General features: G+C 37.6%; 2 protein-coding genes across 3 annotated transcripts; one reads left to right on the top strand and one right to left on the bottom strand.

Annotated features, from left to right (window-relative positions):
- The first annotated feature begins 1,719 nt into the window (after nt 1-1,719).
- Nucleotides 1,720-14,188, top strand: LOC122653731 (trigger factor). 2 transcript variants are annotated; one of them, XM_043847670.1, is made up of 8 exons: nt 1,720-1,810; nt 2,534-2,640; nt 4,114-4,157; nt 4,260-4,333; nt 4,595-4,703; nt 6,039-6,052; nt 13,130-13,231; nt 13,796-14,188. In XM_043847670.1, exons 2-8 carry the CDS (start codon nt 2,555-2,557, stop codon nt 13,919-13,921), a joined length of 555 nt encoding a protein of 184 aa, XP_043703605.1. In that variant the 5' UTR covers nt 1,720-1,810; nt 2,534-2,554; the 3' UTR covers nt 13,922-14,188. The 2 variants fall into 2 exon arrangements, with proteins under 2 accessions (XP_043703605.1, XP_043703604.1); XM_043847669.1 differs by having other exon boundaries at nt 4,093-4,157.
- Nucleotides 14,189-18,340: 4,152 nt separating this feature from the next.
- On the bottom strand, nt 18,341-21,126 carry LOC122653850 (geraniol 8-hydroxylase-like). Its single transcript, XM_043847801.1, has 2 exons — nt 20,215-21,126; nt 18,341-18,999 (listed from the first exon to the last, which is right to left on the bottom strand). Exons 1-2 carry the CDS (start codon nt 21,103-21,105, stop codon nt 18,364-18,366), a joined length of 1,527 nt encoding a protein of 508 aa, XP_043703736.1. The 5' UTR covers nt 21,106-21,126; the 3' UTR covers nt 18,341-18,363.
- Nucleotides 21,127-22,495: the final 1,369 nt, after the last annotated feature.

Genomic DNA, 22,495 nt, shown 5'->3' with positions numbered 1-22,495 from the left:
GAAACCACACCTTGGACACGTGGGCCAAGCCAGACAGATTATTGATGAGTAGTGGTGGAGACAGAGAGCCATTATAGAAGCCAAGTGGAGGGAGAGGAGCCGCAGGGGTCCCACGAATATATGGGCAGTGAGAGAGGTCGTGATAGATACGGCCACAACACAAACATAGAAATTTCAATTCATAGCTGATACAAACTGGATGAGAGGAACCTGAAGTGTCAATCACAGTAGAAGACAATATCAGAGGTTTGCGCTTGTCAATAATCACTCGTATGCGAACAGTGTCTGGGGGAAGACCCAATTCCTCAACATTGAACATGGAATCCATCGGCCTGCCAATATCGCCAAGGCAACCACGCAAAGTCTTGGAATTTAGACAAGTTTGAAGGACCTGGTGCAACTGAAGCCACAAAGGGATAGTGTCAAGCTCAAAGACATAATAAGGATCATCGACAGAGTGTCGAACCAGATGAAGCAGGCAATTCTCAAACCACCAAGGAATGTGGTCCATAATCTCCAATCGCTGCGAGGGTAGGTAGTAGACCACAAAAAAGCTCCCTTATCAAAACATTTTACTGAAATCACACCAAAAGGCTTCCATAAATTACCCAAAAACTAACTGAATAGATCCTTAGGGGGCTTGGGGAAGCCATAGAGAGAATTTCTGGGAGCGCTCCTCCGTGAAGCGAAAACAAGAACGGGAAGGATGTCGAGAGGAGGACCCATGTCAAGAAGTAGAAGATCGCGAAGACATGGGGACAAAGGGGTGTGCACTGTGAAAAGACACAAAAAGTTAGAAAGGGACAGAGAAGACTAAAGAGTAAGAAAACCAAGCAACTTAACCCAGAAAGGAAACAGTAACAAGATTGGGAGGGTAGAGGACAAAACTCAAGTCCAAAACAGCGAAACACTCAACAACCGTGAGCACGACCGGCAGAGCCAATACGTCATCAAACAGATGACCACAGGATCCAAACGAAGCGAAGGAGCGAGAGAGTAGAGTAGAAACCCACCGTCAAGGCGAGGCAGAGAACCCAACAGAAGGAGACGGGAAGGGGTAGAGAGGGTGAGGAAGGTGAGAGAGACAGAAGATCAGCAGTGAGAGACGAAACTAGAGAGAGAATAGTCACCGATCCCTAAATGCCAAGCCCGTCCCCAGGTAAGTGAGGGGAAGATAGAGAGGGCGCTAAGATCGAAGAGCCAACGCAGTAGGAAAGAGGATTATCGTAGAGTAAAATCAGGAAGGCAGAGGGTTTTGAGTAGCACGAAGTCCCATAAGGGTCGGAAAATTAATTATGTTCGAAGAGGGTAAATGGTTAGATGTCCTTAAAGATAAAATGTTGGTATCAATCAGTTCTTTGAATTCTCCTTAAATTTGAAATGGGCAAGAGTTCTCTTTGATGGGTTATTGTCAGAAGAGCATTTTGGTTATTAGATTTTTTAAATTTAGCATCTAACGTCCTAAATTAACGACAGGAACCAAAGTGCTACAATATTTTAAAAATAAGAAGGAATTTGCAATTAGAAAAGTTGTAGAGGGCATTTGGATAAATGGGCATTTTCAGGGAGGCATTTCTCAGCAACCCTTAAATTTATTGGGGCTGAAGATTAATTCAAACAGTCTATGTCTAGTCGCAGGAACCACGTGACCGGTTAGAAGCCTTTATTTTTCCTTTTTCTCTCTCTCTCTCTCGGTCTATCCCTGTGAACAAATGGAGTTAGCCGTTAAGACCCTTCCCTTCAGTTCCCTAATAAGTCCTAAGGTAAGAAAAGCTTTGAACAGAACGGCAGTTTCTCTTTCTCACTGGCTGTAAGTATTGGCTTCTCCATGTTTTTTTCCTGATTTTAGAAATTAGTTATTATTCGTTAGTTTTGGCTTTGAATCATGTTGGTTAACAATTCTTAATAGGAATTTCAGTTCTTTTTTATTTTTATTTATCTAAAGAATTCACTTGGATGAGCTTGCGTAGTTGCAGCATTTTTTTCCTACGTTTTTTTTTTAATTTATTTTAAAAAAAATTTAGTAAGCCTCATCTCTAGAGAATTCTTTTTTCCCCCTTTTTAAATCTGTTGCTCTGGTTTCCTGCATGTTGGTTTTGGTTCTTTGAGTATATTCTTTTCCCCGTTTTCCTGAAACCCATTTTCTCATTTTTCTTTTTCATTCAGACGACTTTATGTTTCTTCCTTTTCGTTTATAATTGTTTTATTTTTGATACTCTGAACATTTGTCTTTGCCTTTTTATTTTTGGTTGCTTTATCTTTTTGCATTAATTAGTTAATTTTGGTGGAGTACAATGAAAAACACTTTATTTTCCAAGATTAAAATGATGGTTCCTCAAGATTAATCCATTCCCTGAGTGGGAGAAAATCTTATTTTTATTTCACTTATTTATTTCAGTAATAATTATTATTACTGTATTATTTATTCTTCCTATGAATTATTGAAGGAGAGAACCCTTATCAATATTCATTTATGCTTCCTGACTCTTGTTCAGCTGAGATGGATCATCTAATATTTTTTATTTTGATACAGACAACATGTCAAAAGAAAATAATGGACATTGGCGTTCCAAGGTGTTTTCCCCGACGAGCCTCTTGCTCTCTTGGAATGACTAATATTGTCCCAGAATATTTTTCAAGGTGAAACTTATACCATAACTTTGCCCCAAGCTAAATATTAAGAAATGAAGGGTAAAATTTTTAAAGCCAAACTGTCTTAGGAAAAAAAAAAAAAAAGAGTAAAAGATCTATATATCGAAAAAATCCACTGTTCAATTTTTGAGATACAGGAAACCTAATAGTAGATTTTTTTTTTTTTTTTTAAAGGAAGGAATGAAAATCCTATCTCATAAAACCTTTTAAAAGTAGTTTGGTCATTGGAACATATAAAAGGACAAATCATAGTTGAAGTTATTATACCCAGAATGTCTGGTTTTGAGATTTTTCTACAAATTTTGAGTTATTATTGCATGTTATTGACAGAAACAAAAGGGAAATGTTAATGTTCACCAAGTTAGATGAACTTTGTAGATTTCACCAATTGCCATGGGGATTTTATTCATTTTATATGCTATAGTGACAAAAAATATTGTAACAAGGGGGTATTGGATATGATTTTATCTCTAGATGTTCTAATCAATATAAAAATAGAAGGTATTAGATATGATTTTATCTCTAGAGGTTCTAATCAATATAAAAATTGAACTTTGGGTTTTGTATAGCCTTCTTTCTGTGATTGGTTTGAAGATATTTTCCCAATTTTTTTGAAAAGACAGAAATTTGAATAATTAAATACCAATTTTGTGTCCAAACAAACTAAGAGAGGGAAATTACCTAGGTTGACTACATATTCTATGTAATGTGAGCTTGGTGAATTTTCCCATGACTAGGCTACATTAAACACTGGATTGGGAATAACAGGTTTCATAGCAGGCTAGTCCAGATCTAGCTCCCATAGTTGAATAGAGTGATTGCTTTCTTTCCTATATAGCATGGAGTTTCTCCTCTGTCTTTTTCATTGTGAACCATTAACTACCTTTTTGTTTTTATTTTCATTTACAAATTTCAATAACATCCTATATTTGTGTGTGTGTGTGTGTGTGTGTGTGTGTCTTTGGGTGCATTTTGAGTTCCTGGTGCGCATTGAAATGGCTATTTTGCACCATTGTTTTGGAAAATACATTAAAACCGACAAGTGCATAAATTTTCTTGGTCCCACTTTTAAATGTCACTACATGTACTTGGAGAAGCTCCACATTCTGTTGTCAATCTGATTTAGTCTTTGATTAAGATTTGAAGCAAATTAGGTTTCTGTTTGCGCATACCTCATTTTCCATGTTTAGTTTGACGCTGGTCATACTAATATACTATAATTATTCTATGTATTCCTATAGTTTTTAGTTCTCCTGTAATCCATTGGTGTTGGTTACTAGTTTTTGATACACGAAGTTGACTTCCAGTTCCCCACTTCAGCTTTGCCGATTGTGGAATTTCTTCTTCATTTCACTTTAACTCAGATGCTGACTGAGTAAATGCAATACTTTTTTAAAGCTTTCAATTCAGGATTTTAGTTTATGCATCATTTGGTTTCAGTTATTTGTATTCATATTACAGGGCAAGTTGCAGATTTTCTGCCTCTGCTTCTGCTGTATCAGTAGGTACAAACACAAATTTTTATTCTACCAATATATTTCTTCAAGATGTTTTTGTAATGTTCTAGTTGACATAATGTTTAACTTTCCATGTTTATTGATGTTTAGAAAATGTTTCCACTGCTCCTTTTGAAGACTTCTCTGTTACAACCACTACTACCTCTAAGGCTACAGAGCTAGAGGTAAAAAGGGTTTTCTTTTCCCAGTCTTTTCTAGTCATGGTCAGATAATGACTTGATATTAAGGAAGTTTAAATATCAACCTGGAAATTATGACAATGGGAAACATTTAATTCCCTAAACTTAAAGTTGTTTCAGATTTCATTGAGGCATTCAAAATTGTATTTAAGAGGCCTAACTTTTATAGGTTCTTCAAAATAAACTTTTTTATTTCAAGGATGTCCAGTTCTGATAAAATTTCATGTTCACAAACATGACAACCAGATAAAAGTAGATGTATATGGAGCCAAAACACAAGCTATATTTGACAATGTTTTCTCCGAGATGGTTTCTGCAGCACAGCCTATTCCTGGCTTCCGAAGAGTAAAAGGAGGTATATTTCAACAAATTCAGCAGATAATAGTTAATGTAATGCTTGTTTTTTTTCTGGCATCTATAGTTAATGAGTAATATCTGATGCAGGAGTTTCACATAAAGGGATTAATTTACTGTGAATAAGCTTTGGGTTAGGTGACATATGTGATGGGCCTTTGATCCAACAGGTTTTGATGAGGTTTACTAGGCTGAATAAACCAATTATATAACCAGAATCGCAGTGAAGCCAAACTGAGAAACTTGGGCAGGAAATTGTTAGGATGACAACTCACAATCCACTAAACCAATGAGGCTGAAACTAGGGTCAAATAAAGGTTCTAATAGGTGGATTATATGTAAAATATCAAAGCATATTTATTGATGGTTAGAATGGGAGAAACAAGTGTGGTCAGAAAATAGAAATCTGACAAAACCAGAATTTAGTAACTCAACTCACAATCGATTGATCAGAGTCTCCGAAAATTTGGTCGAAGGTAGAAAGGATGAAGGAGAAGAAAATATCAAAGGGAAAGCCCACCCAATTGCTGGATTGGTAGCACTGAGGACACAATCTCTGCAATCAGAATAGGTCAGAATCCAGCAATAGTAAACTAAGAACTGAAGAAGAAGACTTGCAGAACAGTGAATGAATAATAATAGAATAACAAAAGCCCATAACATGAGGCCCAAAAGGAGGTCCACTTTGAGGCCCACGTTTTAGGCCCATGATGAGGCCAAAATGGTCTATGAGGACTGCATCTATGATGATTTACAGCAACTTTTTGATGCTCTCATCTGGCTGTGCTCCACATAAATAGAGCAGCTAAGGAAGCTAACTGCAGTGTAAACTGGGGTTAGATTGATGCCTCCTTAGCCTTGAGGTCAATTAATAGGCTTATTAAAATCTTTAAAAACTGAGAGTGAACTTCAAACATTGCTGTTGGTCCCAAGGAAGATCTTCCCTTTGCCAACCAATGTGTTGTTCTGAGTTGTAATTTAGAAATATATTAATTCTTATCTAACCACTTTGATCTCCCAAAATTGGAGCAGGTATCTTGTCAGAATTATTTGGGAGTTGTGTCATGGTTTCCAGTGCCTGCCAACAAAATTTTCCTTTGTATAAAAAAATAGTAAAATATCAAATCTTCTTAATTACAACAAAATAACCAAACAGAGTCCTCTGTTTTCGTTTCCACTACGAGTCATAGTCTTATGCAGAAGCAATTTTTACAAAATTTTCAGTACTAATATTCGCTAATGACTTTCCATTATTTAACTGGAATTTCTAATTCATTCTGTCTTTGTGCTGGATTTTCTTTTATTGATTCTTCCTCAATGAACAACGTGGTGTCAGGAAAAACTCCCAATGTAAGTTTCCTCTTATGTTGTTTTACTGCCATTAACTTTATGCATACTGATTGTATATCAATGAGTATTAGTGCCATAGGTCAACATAGTGCACAATAAACCATGACATGGGACATGCCATATCGATGTAATCATTTAATGATCCATTGAAAGTACCAAAAGGCTGGACTTGAGAAATCATGGTGACCCTTGAGTATCCGAACGACTAATGTCTTACAAAAGGTCATATGATACAAGTCCATTAATTGATGGGCCACCACCAAGGATTGAAGTATCGGTATATCGGGTATGTATCAGAGGGGCGATTTTAAGAGACCTATTGTATTGGAGATACGCATAAAAATACACTTTTGGTGCAAAAAACTCTATAAATAATCAGTATATAACATGTATCATGTATAAACACTAAATGGAGAACAACATATAACGAGACAAATGCATTCAATTGAGGATGAGGTTTCTTACATGTAGTAATAGTCTAATGTCATGAAGAGTGTTGGGGTGGTTCAAAGTTCAAACTCATATGTGGAAGAGTCTTCTGGCATAGGAGCAACTAGGATGATGTTGGGCACAGACTGAAATAGTAATGCTTCTCCTACTCATAGTAGAATCGTGTGTACTGCTCTAGAGTGGCCAATGTCGGAAACATACTGAGTTGTGGTTGTGCCTGACTGTGTCCATAACTTCCATAGCCTGAAGAAGCCCCATGTCCATAGCCCGAAGAAGCATACTGTCCTTGGCCTGATGAAGCACTAGCGTGATCCAAACTCATGCTTAGTGACGTCATGCCCCTTATAAGCACATCACTGTCATTGGATCAAGGGCACACTTACCCTTCCAACTATATGCTTGTGGCTTTGGGTGAGCACCATGATCCTCATCTTGGGTTGCATGTGTGTATCCTACAACCCAACATAAGATTGTGAAGCCCCACCACCACCATCAACCCCACTACCCCCACCACCACCACCAACCCCACTACTACTACTACCATCACCATCGCCATCATCATCCTCGTCATCATCACCACCATCACCATCACCGCCATCATCATCATCACTATCCTGTTGGGTTCCTCCATACGAAGCACCTGATTTCGTCCTCCTAATGTCACCATCATCAGAGCTACTAGTGTTTAGGTCTTGTGCTTGTGTTTCATCATCATCCATTTGTCTAATGATGTTCTCTATGATTGGATCTGCTAGAGTTGTTTATTGGTCCTTACTCAACCGATCCATCACCAATATCCTATCAATGTCCTCGATGACCCAGATTAGTTCATGGCCTCCATATCTGACTCAGAGAGTTCTTGCTCATTCCCACCATTTGGTTTGATCTAGAAATACTCCTCCCTGTGGGTAAGTGGAGCTCTGATATCTGCAGCCAGCAACAGCAGTAGAGACAAAGTCGTGGTAGATGCTATCGTAGGAGCTGCCATTGCTACTGCAGCCGAGTTCCTTAATTATCTTACTTGAATAGAACAGAACCGGTGCAACTTTCCTACCTCTCTGCAGATTGTAAAAAGAAGGAAAAAGAAGACACTATCTACTATTTTGCTTTCTCATTTTGACTCAGCTCTCTGGTAAACAATGACTAGTTTGATCTTTTGAGGGTAAAATCTCAGTGTCAGTAATCAGTATTAATTTTATAATACTGCGATGTGAGACAGCCTATGGTTATGGATTTTCTAAGGCTGAATTACAAGGAAAGGTGGTGGGAAAGAGAGTAGCGTGGAATAGGGTTTTTAGAAATAGAAATAATAGGAAAATAGGAAGAAATAAGCAACTATTATGGACTGTGTGATCTTGTTGAGGGTAAAATCTCAGTGTCAGTAATCAGTATTAATTTTATAATACTGCGATGTGAGACAGCCTATGGTTATGGATTTTCTAAGGCTGAATTACAAGGAAAGGTGGTGGGAAAGAGAGTAGGGTGGAATAGGGTTTTTAGAAATAGAAATAATAGGAAAATAGGAAGAAATAAGCAACTATTATGGACTGTGAATAGAACCTACGATAGTATCCGAGTAGTAACTGGAGAGTATCAAAAAAGAAAGGAATAGTAACTATGGATAACAGAAAAACAGAGAACAACAAGCAGTTCTCAATAATCATCAATATTCATCATACTTAAAAGATCTTCCCATACTTAATGTAACCCAAACAAAGAACACAAACAGGATTTTGTTGTACTTAAATTGGTTCCTCTGTCATTCTTAAACCATTATAGTGTTTTTCTAAAGGGAAGTCCTTCCTAGTTGGGTTTGGTTTTTACTGAAGTTGGGTCTTTAACATAGGACAGAGTTTTTCATTATTCTCAAACATCTTTTGATACATTGGATATCTTGGTTTGTGAAGATAACAAGTGTTAATGCCAAGAATTTGAGTTCAAAGCACATCTTCACACACTTGCCTTAAAGGATTTGTTCTTCAACTCCCCAAGAAAAAAACAAACAAAAGGAGAGGAAAGTGACCTTATAATGAGAGTAAAAGCATTAAAGAATCAGTATTAATTTTATAATACTGCGATGTGAAGTGGAAGGTGATTTTCAAGAGTACAGAATTACAAGAAATGCTAAGAGTAGGGTGGAATAGGGTTTTTTAGAAATAGAAATAGGAAAATCTAGGAAGAAATAAGCAACTATTATGGACTGTGAATAGAACTCTACGATAGTATCCGAGTAGTAACTGGAGAGTATCAAAAAGAAAGGAATAGTAACTATGGATAACAGAAAAACAGAGAACAACAAGCAGTTCTCAATAATCATCAATATTCATCATACTTAAAAGATCTTCCCATACTTAATGTAACCCAAACAAAGAACACAAACAGGATTTTGTTGTACTTTAATTGGTTCCTCTGTCATTCTTAAACCATTATAGTGTTTTTCTAAAGGGAAGTCCTTCCTAGTTGGGTTTGGTTTTTACTGAAGTTGGGTCTTTAACATAGGACACAGTTTTTCATTATTCTCAAACATCTTTTGATACATTGGATATCTTGGTTTGTGAAGATAACAAGTGTTAATGCCAAGAATTTGAGTTCAAAGCACATCTTCACACACTTGCGTTGAAGGATTTGTTCTTCAACTCCCCCCAAGAAAAAAACAAACAAAAGGAGAGGGAAAGTGACCTTATAATGAAGAGTAAGGAAGCATTAAAGAATCACTGAAGTGGAAGGTGATTTCAGAGTACAACAAGCTTCTAAGAAATGCTAACTTTATGAAGAAAGCATGAAAACTCTATGTTAAAGGCCCCCCTGAAAGTTGAGGTCCTGCACTGAATGGTCCCCGGGTAATATGTGCTCCAATTGGTATATAGGGTTCCAATGAAGGGAAGGCAGGAGTCCTTCAACCACATTACTCATTAAAGAATGGATGCCCAAAAGGGTTAAAGGGATTGCAATGGAGTGGAGTGAAAGGGATAATCAATTGATTGAATCCAATACTGAAGGCCCAAAAAAATTTCAGATTACTATCAATGTCCCCCCTGAACCCACAAGCAAAACAAATATCAAGGCTCTCATGACACAGAAAGAAATGAATTGGAAAAATAATCACTTCCATGCCACACAAAGCATGAAAGAAGCAATCACCATTCACAGCCTGTCAATTCAAACAATGGAACCAAAACTACTTATGTTGATAAGGTGCACCATATGGAAGACCTTGCCGTTTCATGATAAGAAACAGCACCCTGCTTCTCCAATTTCTTAAAAACTAAAGATTTAAGGTCTGAAATAGTGCCAATGATGAAAAACAAACGAGAGAACTAAAAAAATTAACATGAATACAGTGAATCCCTAAGATTTGTAACGTAAAAGTCCTAAAATCAGCCCTATTACAGTGAATCGAAGGTTATATAAGAAAAACCCTAAAATCAAAACTGTAAAATCCAAACCGAGAGAGCGAGATAGAGAGGCAAGAAACAGAGAGAGAGATGAACAGATAGATGGAGCTATGGGTCTTAGGCAGGGGAAGACCTGAACAGATGGGGTTTTTTATTTCTCCCAAACCAGGGTTCAGATAGGCTCCAAACTGCAGTCGAGCGGAGGTCCTGGGGTGCTGGTATGGTCCTCCAAATATCACCTAAAAGTGATGAATCCTGTTGCTGAGATCTAGGGGTTTGATTGGCAGCAGGTCTTCCTTTTACAGAAAATCAGTCCGTTCCACCATGAACGAGAGAGAGGTTTACCTGGATGGTAGAGGGACAGCAGCGGTGATCGTCGAGCTTGAGGTGAGGACGATGAGAGCTTGAGGTGAGAAGTCGAGCAGAGGTTCTCATAGCAGCCAAAGGATCTCACAGAAGCAACAGAGAGATGAGCGAGAGAGAGAGAGAGAGAGAGAGAGAGAGAGAGTTGCAGGTTTAGGGTTTTCTGCTGTAATGGAGTTCAGAGTTGAGCAACAGAGAGATGAGCACTAAAGGATCTCACGAATGTGATCTGATTATCGGGCAACACTTTTGGATAAAAGCAACAAAATGGTAAAAACAACAAAAAGTTGTTTCTTCAAAAACGTTATTTTGGCCATAAATTGTTATAAATTTTGATTTTTGTTATCAAAAACACTTGAAACAAAACGGTTTTTCTGTGCTATTTGTGTGCTGGGAACACAAATAGCACAGAAACACCAGAAACATAACGTTATCAAACGGTGCCCAGATGCGTTGACAAACTTGTGGAAGATCTTTCAGCTGTCACAAAAAATAAGGAAGTTGATGATGGACGATCTCATCGATCCACTCCACCCATCACACATGATGGTCAATCCATATAGAGGGCACTTCTCCTTAAACCTCTCAATATACTTATTCATCTCTTCCACAATGTCATCTAGGTAAGGCCCAACAATGTCATAAGGCGTTGATGGCTTAACATTTGGCCTACAACATTGAATCTCCTTTACCATAGCCTTGCAGTGAGGATCTTTGGCCTTGTGAGCTAGAATTATAGAACTTTGTAACCATTTGGAGATTCTTCTACCTATTTTGTTACTCAATGTTTTTTGCTCAAAGCTTTCTTCTATCCTCTGTTGGCCTGCATCACTCTCTTTGTAGGTAGCAAGATCCATGTCATGGATGTCTGAGCTCTTCTTCCTCTTACCCTTGGCATTGTTACTCTTAGCAAATCAATCAAACATTCCCCTAACACTGGATGCTCTACTAATTCCAACAAACTCCTTACCCTTTCTCTTACCTATATGTGGACGATAAAGAGCCAACAGTTACTTAGGGCCTTGACATTTTGGTCGAGCAGGTTGAATTCTTCTCAACTGCTCATTGCTTCATTATTGCATTCTTGCTTCTTTTCGTGACTCACACATGGCCCATGCCAACTTTGGATCCTCCTCTACGTCCATATCTAACCCTTCATAATTCTCAAGATCCTCGATCAAGTTTTATGTGAATCTGTCCTCATCTTCCTTTGCCTTATTAGATCTCTCTTTACCGTGCCTTAGATGTTTTTGCATTGCCTTGCTTAACTCTACAGGACACTTTGTACACTTGGCAACATTTAAAAACCCTCCTGACATAAGTTGTTTCTGCCTAATTACCCCACCTCCATAAGGGGCAGTGTCACAAAAATTGCATCTTGTATGTAGCCTGTTGTTTCCTATTTTTCTGACAATAATTCCACTCAATGTGTAACTCATGTTGTGGCATCTTCCATAACATCAAACATAAGTAGATAAAAATCGTAAAAAATAACCCCATATTGCATTTCATTCATTGTAAGTATTTATCAAATTTCGTAGAACCAATGTGCATCATTTATTAATTATTTTCATAATCGTTATGTTTAGAATATAAAAAGCAATTGAAATAAAATAGAAAATTTGAAGAAAAAAAATGTGTCAATGCAAGTATATGCATGCATTTCATTCACCAAAGGTATTTATCAAACTATATTAAACCAATTTGAATCAATTATTCTATTTTTTTTAAAGTAGTTTTAAATTTTTCCAGAAAAGAAAATTTGAAAAATATTCTTCAATCCAAGGTGTATGCTGCATTACATCTTTACAGGTTTTGTATCAAACTTCATTGAAGTAATGTTCATGAAAAATCCTTAATTTTTCAGTTATTTTAAAACTTCCAAAAATATGTATTAAAAAAAAAAAAAAAGATACAGAAAAATTACTGGAAGGGTTGCAGTTCATAGATCTGATGTGTCTGATCTATATATAATTTTCTTAAATCCATATACCATGGTTTTTGCAATACATAAATGAAAAATTCCATGATGAACAGTTTTTGGGTTTCTGAGAAATTTCAAGAATCAGATCACAAATCTATGCAATATAGCTCATGGTTGATGCTATGATTTAGTTAGTTTTACCGTAATCCATGGAACTATAGCAAAAGAACAGGCCCCCAATTATTTAAGCAAAAATGTTATTTTTTGGAAATATACCTGTTCTGCGCAGTTCTCCATCAATATCAGATTTGTGATTGTTGAAAGATTCCAAATCGAGGTTTGTTTGCAGGTTTTGAATTGTATTTGATGCTTGATCAAACCCCAACTCAAAAATATGAAGTAAAAAAAACTAGGTTGAGCAAGTTTTTTGGCAGTCTCGGTTGAAGGGTTATCCGCCAAAGCACGGTCGACCTTTAATGGTGTATTGATAAGTATCTCGTTAGAAGTGATAGGTATTGATAGTATTATCGTACCGTATCAGCCGATATGGTATGATACTTATCGATACCTAACCATTTAAAAAAAGTGTATCGTATCAGTCGGTATCATATCAATTCCAATACGGATCAGCCAATACGATGAGGACCGATACTTTAATCCTTGATCACTACGGCAAACATAATAAGTTCAATAGTTTGATATCTAATCTTCTTGGTTCGAGTCCACATGTTAAGGTCCAACAATGGAAATGTGTATAAGATACATCCACAATTATGGATCATTATAACCAGAAAGAATGTTAATCTTAAACACCTTTTAAGCTAAATCATTTGTAGAAATATAAAGAGGAGCAACAAAAAAAAGTGTTAGAATTTTGTTAGACTTCCTATTTTAGCCAGTGTGGGACTTTTTGATTCTTTATGTTCATTTTATAATGCTTGGCAGATTCCCAATGATGTCCTCCTTCACATACTCGGACATTCAAAAGTATACATGGAAGTAATCAAGAAAATAATCAATTCGACTGTTGCTGATTATGTAGAAAAGGTAAATGGTTTAAAATTCTTGTCAATATTGTAATTTATTTGCATTTTATTGAATAGTTCAAAGGCCTGACTAACACAAACATACATGCACAGTTTTCAGATAGTAGCTCATTACTTTGGTTCTTCAAGTTGAATTCGTGTTCATTTCATACCTCTTTTTTTTTTTAACAATTAACATTATTGTTTCATATAAAAAAAATGACACTAGAAAATTCTGCTCCAACTTATTGGGTGGCTACAGTCATCTTCCTTATTTAGTGTTTGTACATTGTAAGGGTTGAATCATCAATTTTGATGTATGAGATTAAGGAGCTAAACCATTGGGAAATACTGCTTCAATTTTACTACTTTTGTCTTCTTTTTTCTCATACACATTACCCTAAATTATCAAATTTCTCCCACATTCTCATATAGTCATATATTTGTTACACTACCTATAAGTATTGTTCTCTTTGTAACTCTACCTTCTGTAATGAGATTCCCTCTCAGTATTTACGTATTGCGAAATAAATAACTAGGTTTGATAAAGTTCTCTGATTTTGTCTTCTTTCTTCGACTTTTTCAGGAAGGTTTGAAAGTCACAAGTGATTTGAGAGTTAATCAGAGCTTCGAAGAGCTTGAATCTACATTTGAACCTGGTGAAGCATTCAGCTTTGACGCTGTAATTCAGCTTCAAGGTGCAAGTTTATAAAGTTCATACTAGTGAGGATTCATCTAATCAAATTCTTTCATGGAAAGTTACATTACTTCATTCAGTAACTTTGTATGTTTTTCAGGGAAGTAATTGTTGACAGGGATGAGACAACCTAATGCAGTGAATCCTTGATGCTTAAAGTCCTGATTTCATTATGTTGGTTGATCTCATAATTTGGGTCACAGTATTTGAGGTTTTTGAACTTGGAAGGTTTGCGATTTGTTAGGGGTTGGATTCTAAATTTTAATTTAGATGACTTGTCCATTCCAAAGCCTAACATACCCCTTTTTTTTCGAGAAAGAAATTTGAGTTTCTTCCAAATCCAGGTCATTGGGTGGACATGACCATTCTGCCACTGCATACTCAGAAATATATCAGAAATGGGAAACTATAGGGTTTTTTTTTCACACAGCCAAGGTATGCATTTTTATCCATTGGAAAGAGGATTGTCATTTCTCTAAAAGAAGATGGAATTCAGAGTACTCTACTAAGGCCTTGTGGTTGGAATAAATTACTTCAGCATTACTGTAGAAGCCCTAGGTTTTATCATTGTGGCCTGAAAGAAACTAATTTATCTTCATAGTGCAAAATTCAAAGTTCAGTGTGTCAGGATTTTTCATTTTTAAGTCTTCATGGAGACCATTAAGAAATATATTCAGAGTACTCTGCTAAGGCCTTCCTGATTTTTGCATTTAAATTCTACCCAATTAATGAACCAAGTGATTCAATTTATATTTCCAGATATGAAATAAATGGTTCTGGTTTTGGTGAAAAATCATAAATTTTTGTAGAAAATTACTTGGACACCCCCTATACTATGGCCATTTTGCTTACGATTACCAACGTTTGAAATAATTACTTGACACCCCTCGAAACTTGACGGTGTTAGTCTGCTGTTAGTGTTTAAATGAAAATATCTATTTTACCCTTATCACCTATTCAATAGAAAACAGTAAAACTAAAATTATCAAATTACCCTTCTTCCCAACCAAAAAAACAAAAAGGGACAGCCATGGCTGTGCGTGAAGATACTACGAGAGATTGAGACCTGAACTCTGCGGTTTCCTGATTTTTGATTTAATCTGAACCTAGAATAAATTGCACCAAACCCTACGGTCCTTTCCCACTTATAATGGAAATCACAAACGCCACTCGGTCTTAGCTTCCTAAACTTTTCAATCTCTCTCCCTCTATTGTTTTGTTTTCCATGTTCTACATTATATATACGTGTAGATTAAATGTTTGCACTGAACTCGTGCAATTGGTTTCATTTGTTAATTCTGTCTTTTCTCTCTCTTATTTTGGGTGTAATTTTATGGTGTAAGATGTTCGATCGAATATCTGATGGAATCTGCCTTTCTCAGTTGTTATTGCTAGAGTCCTTGAGTCTTGAATTGGGATAAAACCATGGTTTAAAACAAGAATCAGTATCTGAATAGGGTTCAGCTTATTCCAATCTGATGCTGAAATTTGTTGAAATTGTCCAGATTCTTTCTGCCTAAACCCTAGAAAACCTGTATGGATCGTTTGCTCCGGAACAACAAGAATCAGGATCAGGTTCGGCCAATTTTGATTTGCCTTCTCGATTCTGATTTTATATCTATGGGTCAAACAGGAAAAAAATGGAATGAAGCTCAAACCCCTGGACATGAGTGTGGGATTGTGGGGGTTTAGTTTCATCCATGGCTTGATCCATTAGTCTCTGAGTAGTTTAGATGGAATAGTAGAAAATAGATTCAGGAACGTACGAGATCTTCAAATCGTTTATCGGTAGAATGATCTAAGCATGAATGCGAAGAAAGAGACAAGGAAAGTAGCGGTGACCGATACGGAGATAGCACTGAGTCCGGCACCAGAAGTAGGACTTGGAGCTGGAGCATCAGCAGCGATAGCATCTCCAATGAAGGAGAAGACGGCGAGGACGACTGCCATAAGAGCCTCGAACGAAGCTTTTCTCTTTGATTCCGATTCGACCTTTCGGGCTTAATCTTCAAAGATGCCCTAATAGTTTTTGAAACAGCTGCCATAATTGTTGGGTTTTTTTTTTTGGTTACAGGAGAGAGAAGGAGAAGAAGAAGAAAGAGAAGGGTGGCAAATATGTCACTTCACTACACCTTAAGGGTAGTTTAGGCATTTGCAAAATATTTAACCCATGTTAACCGTGACTGACTAACAGACAGGGGTACTTGAAAGAAATGGTAAACTGCAGGGGGTGTTCAAGTATTTATTTCAAACGTTGGGGAGACTAAATAATTAGGCCATACTACAAGGGGTGTCCAAGTAATTTTCTCATACTTTTGTAGTGGAGCACATAAAACTGGTGTTGAGATGTACATGGGAATTCATTGGCAAAATATGCTAATCGTTGTGAAATTCATCCACAAGCACTGGTTGTTCTATCAGTGGATAAATTCATTTAGGGATATAGGAGAATAATTTCAAATCTTATTATCTGTAATTGAAGTAATTTACTTAATTGGTATGCAACCGGATTAAATCTTTGTCCCATCTAGCCTGCTTTCATCTAGCAACAAACATAGCTTTAAATAGAGTTGAATGGCAAAACAGGATTTGTGTAACTAATCCCATTTAATTGTGGAATATGACCTTGTCATATTGGGTTGAGTTGAGTTGGTTGCATGAAGAATTAGGAGAAGATACAGGAATTTCTACAAAGCTTTGCAAAATGAAACCAATTTGTCAAAGTTAAAACCCATAAAAATATCCAAATTTGTTTATTGTAAAGAAAACCAATAACTATACTCATGCCCACGTCTTGGACCAAAATTGATACTTTAGTAACCAGTATATTATGCACAAAAAGAACTCTTCCCTTTGTTATACTCGACCAGAAATTTATCTATATCATTGGATTGAGTAATCCTGCTCTTATGACATTTTATAAGTTCAATCTCTAGGATGTATAGACAGCTTCATCAAGATCTTTTAATGAGAGATTAGTGAACAGATGCATCTTTTCTTTACGATGACAACATTGTTGGGGTTTCACGCGGAAAAAATAACCCCACATCGGATATGAATGAGGAATGTGGGAGGTTTATAGGTACTTAGACACCCTTTTTTTAATGATTAGCTTTTGAGAATTAGTTCTACCCAAGTCCCTAACAATGTCTACATCATTCTCAATCATCATTATGTCATTTATGAAAAATATTTCATAGATGAAAGGATCACCTATGGAAAAGATTAGACAAACAAGCAATGGGTGTTTATTATTCTAACCAAAGAAAAACTTGCATGTTTTACTTTACATATTCTATGGCACAAAGGTTAATTACAGGGAAAACCACCCATCTACCTTGGCAATGGCTTCAAACTCTTTCTTAGATCTTTCTTTTGCTTCAGGATTTCATTATCATTAAATTGTCAATTTGATAGCCAGCTCGAGCTACACAGCTAGTTTCGGCTCCCTCATTAATTACCCAATGGGCAATCTACATTTGAAGTTTTTACAATTGTTACAGATATCATGCCTCTAGCTTCTTATTCTATGGACTTTTTCCCCCTTATGTTCGACGAGAGATAAACAGTATAGCTAATTCCTTGGTTAGGAGGCCCTATTGATGATGTGTAAGATATTTTTGTTGGAGTTGGGAATGTCTTGTATTATGTGAATCCACATAATTATTATTGGGTTTGTATTTGTAATTGGGTCGGGTTTTGGATCCATTATATGTACAGGGTTAAAATTATAATTGTGTGAAGATTAAGGTTTTAGGGTTCCCTATAAATTCTCTGTGTGTGGAAAATCCTAGGAGCAGCAAGGGGAGGTTACATTGTGAGATAGAGAGTAATGTAGAGTTTTTTAGGTTTAGTGGCAAATCTCTGGTTTTCTTTGGTGGATGTAGGCAATCGTGTCGAACTACATTCCTTATATTATGTGTGATTGTTTGCTCTGATATCACTTATTGGGGACGAATGTTTTAGGGTTTGCTTGATTTCTTCCTCGTGGTGGTGTATTCGTGTTTTAGGGTTCCCTATATATTCTCTGTGTGGAAAAACCCTAGGCACAAGTAAGGAGAGATCACATTGTAAGGTAGAGAGTGAGTAAAGTTTTTTAGGTTTAGTGGAACATCTTTGGTTCTCTCAGGTGGATGTAGGCAATCGTGTCAAACCACATTACATTTCTCATGTTGTGTGTGATTGTTTGCTTGATTTCTTTCTTGTGGCTATGCATTCATCCCTAACAAATGATATTAGAGCAAGATTCGATAGATGTTAGTGTATTAAGATTTGGTGGATGGAGAGAGAGAGAGAGAGAGAGAACATCCCAAGTAGAAGAATTCACAGTATAGATATCAGAAACTGCAATTATAACAAATATTGTTCTAGACAATCTACATGGCCAAAATAGGGAATGCTTCTCTAGAGAGATTATGTCCTGCAATGACAACAGATACCACATAATCCTTGTCCAACTAATTCTTATCTGGTTCTGAATTATCAACATTGACAAGTACTGGAACTGCAATCAATGGTGTGGCTTTATGGAGCGAAATCCCCAACTTGTCCTTCATGTCCATCTCCTCTGGTGCCATTCCTTTAGGAAGCTTCCAATGGAAACGATTTAGTAATGTAGCTAACATCATCTCCAGCATCCTCTCTGCAAGTGGCAGTCCTGGGCACATTCTCCGCCCCGCACCAAAGGGAATGAAACATAAGTGATTCCCTCTAAAGTCTATTTCGGATCCTAAGAACCTATCTGGTAAGAAACGGTTCGGGTTAACCCAATAAGAAGGGTCTCTTGCTATGGCATATACATTTATGAGCACTTGAGTATGCTTTGGTATGTGGAAGTTGTAGAGATCTACGTCAGTTAATGCTTTGTGAGGTAAGAGTAATGGTACTGTAGGATGTAGGCGCATGGACTCTTTTAGTGCTGCTTTCGTATATGGGAGGTTATGGAAGTCTGCTTCTTTGATGCTTCGACCTGCACCGATTGTTTCAGAGAGCTCGCGTTGTGCAATTGACATTGGGGTTGGGTTGTGAAGCAGCTCTGCCATTGTCCACTCCAATGTTGTTGTGGTTGTATCTGTTCCTCCTATGAACAGTGCCTGTAAAGAAATTCAGTCAAACATGAATTTATATGTATGTATGTATGTATGTATGTAAGAGAGAGAGATATGGACACCTAGTAAACTGCACATCCTATAGTATCTTTCGGCTTTTCAGCCTCACATTTGGAGAACAGAAAAATAAAATAGGGAAAAAGAACTCCGCCCGGGAGTGTGGCCTCTCTTCTACCCATATGAAAAGACAGCTTTGCCCTTTTATTTTAAGGAGAGAGATAGACATATAAAAGTGCTGGCGTAGGCACAGTCCTAAACAAAAAACTGCTTCCTAATAAAATAATAAGAAAAGTGTGTCTAAGGCTAAGGCATGTCCCACGCCTTCTTACATATAAATTTTTGGCAAGAGATCACTGCTTGGTTGTGTCGCCTCTGTACCAACATGGGGACCAATGAGAGCATGCATAAGGTATTAATATGGATGAATATTTTGATTTCATAACAGGTGAGACAGTAAATTTGCACACTCCTGTGTCAGGGCACAGGAACCACACGACTAGAAATTTTTTATTATTTCTCTTTCTTAAAAAAATTTAAATAACAATACAATGCAGGTTCAAAAACCGGTTTCCTAAAAAGATATTCCCCATAGGTGATTGGCCAAGTTCTTTGAGTCTTTACAAAAGCACTGGATGTGGTAAACAGATTAGCTTGAAGTTTCAAGAAATGACCTGCTTTGATCCTGATGGAGCCTTGACCCCAAGGTCCCTCCCTGCTCACAGAAAAATCAGCCCAAACAGAGATTGCCAAATGGCAATGTGGTAGTTTGAAATTCAGGATTACAGGAAATTACACAATGGGGAAGAGTTCTCGCTCCGGGTATGTGACCCCTGCACCAACACGAGGACCAATGGGAATGTGCGTGAAGATATCATATCAATGGGTGGAATTTTCGTCTTTCATGAGCACAGGAACTCCTGGCTCTTGGCAATTTGGATCATCTATGGCTGGGCAGCCGAGCGGCCATTGTGCAGCCTCACACAAGCAGGGCGTGGACCCCATCCAGCCAGGATGCTCAGGCAATGAGTGGGATGACCATTTCACCCCTGCCTGTGTAGGGGCATCAACATGGATGAGATTTTTTTGTTTCATAAGGGATAGGCTAGCTCCTATGTTTGGGTGCGGGGCACAAGGCCACGCAACCAGGTATGGTTATCTTTTCCAATTTTTAATTATGAGAGAGAGAGAGAGAGAGTGTACCGAGAGCAAAAGCTTGATGTCCCGGAGAGTAAAGTCATCGCCATGTTCATGGCTATAATCAAGAAGAACATCAAGGAAATCACCCGATCTCACTGACCCGGAAGCTCTACGTTGCACACGACCATGGATAACATCATCAAGCAAAGAATGGAGCCTATCATAACAAACCTTAATTTCCATCCTTATCCCTTGCGGATCAAATGCCCTAAACATAGGAAAATAATCTGCAACATTGGGTTTCCCTGCAAGATCCATAATCCTCCAAATAACATCTTTAATCTCTTCCACCTTCGTAGATTTCTGATCAATCATATCAAAAGAGAAGAAAGTATTAGACAACAAATTCAAGGTAGTACCAAAAATTATCCTCCCAACATTGACACCATCTCCACTTTCACAGATCTCCACAACATTCTTAACCATCTCTTCCATCATCTGCAACCTTAGTGTTTGCATCGAATTGAGTCTCTGTGTAGTGAAGATCTGGGTATTACAAAGCTTTCTGAGGTTTCTCCAACGAGGGCCACCAGAAAGCCAAGTAATGGAGAATTCATAACCGGTTTCTGCAGTTGCAGCGTTAGGTATAGATCGACCCATGAAGGCTTGGTCATGGGTTTGTAAGATTTCTTTTACAGTGTTCACGGAAGAGGCAACGATGGTGGTGACGAAGCCCAGGTGAACGGTCATGAGAGGGCCATGGATAGTAGCTAGTTGGGTTAGGGATTCATGGGGTCTGTCTCCCAGTTGGAGGAGATTGCCGAGGATAGGGAGACCAGTTGGGCCTGGTGGGAATATTTTGCTGGGTGGGTTGAAGTGATTACGGAGGTGAAAGAAACCATGGATGGAAATCAAGAGAAAGAAGGAGATGAATAGGAAAATGAGCCAGTCCATGGTCAGTGGTGGAAGCTGCCTTAGTCAAGACAATTGAAGAAGAAAAGAAATGGCGGTTTGCATCTTGAACTGAACTTGGGAAGGACCGAAGGTCTTTGACTTTGGGTAATGGCGGTTTGCATTTTGTTCTTTTTTAATTGTTTGTTTCCCAAGTAGCTTGTCTGTCTTGGACTTATTAGTAGTTGTCTTTATTCAGCCAATAAATTTTGCAGTTCCAAAAACAGGACAAGGAAAGAGAGATAATGCAACAGATGTTTTATTATGTAATATGTATCTATCAACAAAGAAGTAGATAGTGCACTCAAACAGTACAAACTCTTTTATTTTTAATTTAAGATTTTTTTTTTGTTTAATATATACATTTTTTTATTCTACCGTTAAAAAATAAAAATAAAAATAAAAATCAGAGAAAAGACAGAGAGAATCACTGTAGCACATCCTTTCATTTCATTTGATTGGATGAGAATGCTTCAAAGAGGGAAGAGAGAGGAATAGAGAGAGAGACTTGGACCAGGCCTGACCCGACCTGACTCAGCGCCTAAAAAATCCAACCCTAACCTACCCTCAGGGTTGGGCTGGGCCAATTTGATCACAGGAAGGGGGAAGGGAGAGATGTTTGGACTGGGCTGGATCAACAAGAAAACTATCAATTTGTATAACTTTTTTTTGATAAAATTTATAGAAAATAACACTACAATAAATATAGGGAAAAAGTTCCCTGCGTGGGACGCAAGGGCCACGCCCATACACAATGGGTGACAGAACCGAATGACCGCCATGCATCCCATGTATAATGGAAATTCCGCCATCCATTGTGTTGTCGCTCGCTCTCCTTGGCTGGCATGTGTGGCGTGGCCCTTGCATCCCACGCAAAGAACGACTTCCCTAAAATATATAATATCACTTATTATCTTCATATATAATATTATTTTATAACAAAATGTGTGATGTTTAAAATTTATAATATATATATATATATATTAGTATAAAGGTCGGGCCGAACTCAGCCCAAGGCCTCAAACCAACCCAGACCTTAACTTAAAGCCAAAAATTTCCAACACTAATCCACCCTTAGGATCAGGGTATCTCAGCCCAGGCCTTGTTCAGGCTCAGGGCAAATTCTAGTCGACAGGGCCAGACTTGCACCCCTAAATTATTCCTTGTAGTATCTCTATCTTAATAAAATTGTTATATATAAAAAAGAGAAAAAGAACGCTACCTGGTCACATGGCGCTTGTGCCCACACATAGGACCAAGCGAAAGTATTGCCTTGATCCCTATGAAATCAAAAATCACATCTATGTTGATACCCTACGTTCGTTCTCATTGACCCCACGCTAGTGCAGGTGTTACACGGCCTGTCGATCTCTTGGCCCCAAAAAAAATTGAC

This window comes from Telopea speciosissima, chromosome 3 (genome assembly GCF_018873765.1).
Source record: "Telopea speciosissima isolate NSW1024214 ecotype Mountain lineage chromosome 3, Tspe_v1, whole genome shotgun sequence".
Classification (NCBI taxonomy): Eukaryota; Viridiplantae; Streptophyta; class Magnoliopsida; order Proteales; family Proteaceae; genus Telopea; species Telopea speciosissima.
Note: the sequence above shows the minus strand (reverse complement) of the source record. Positions and strands in the feature narration are given on the sequence as shown.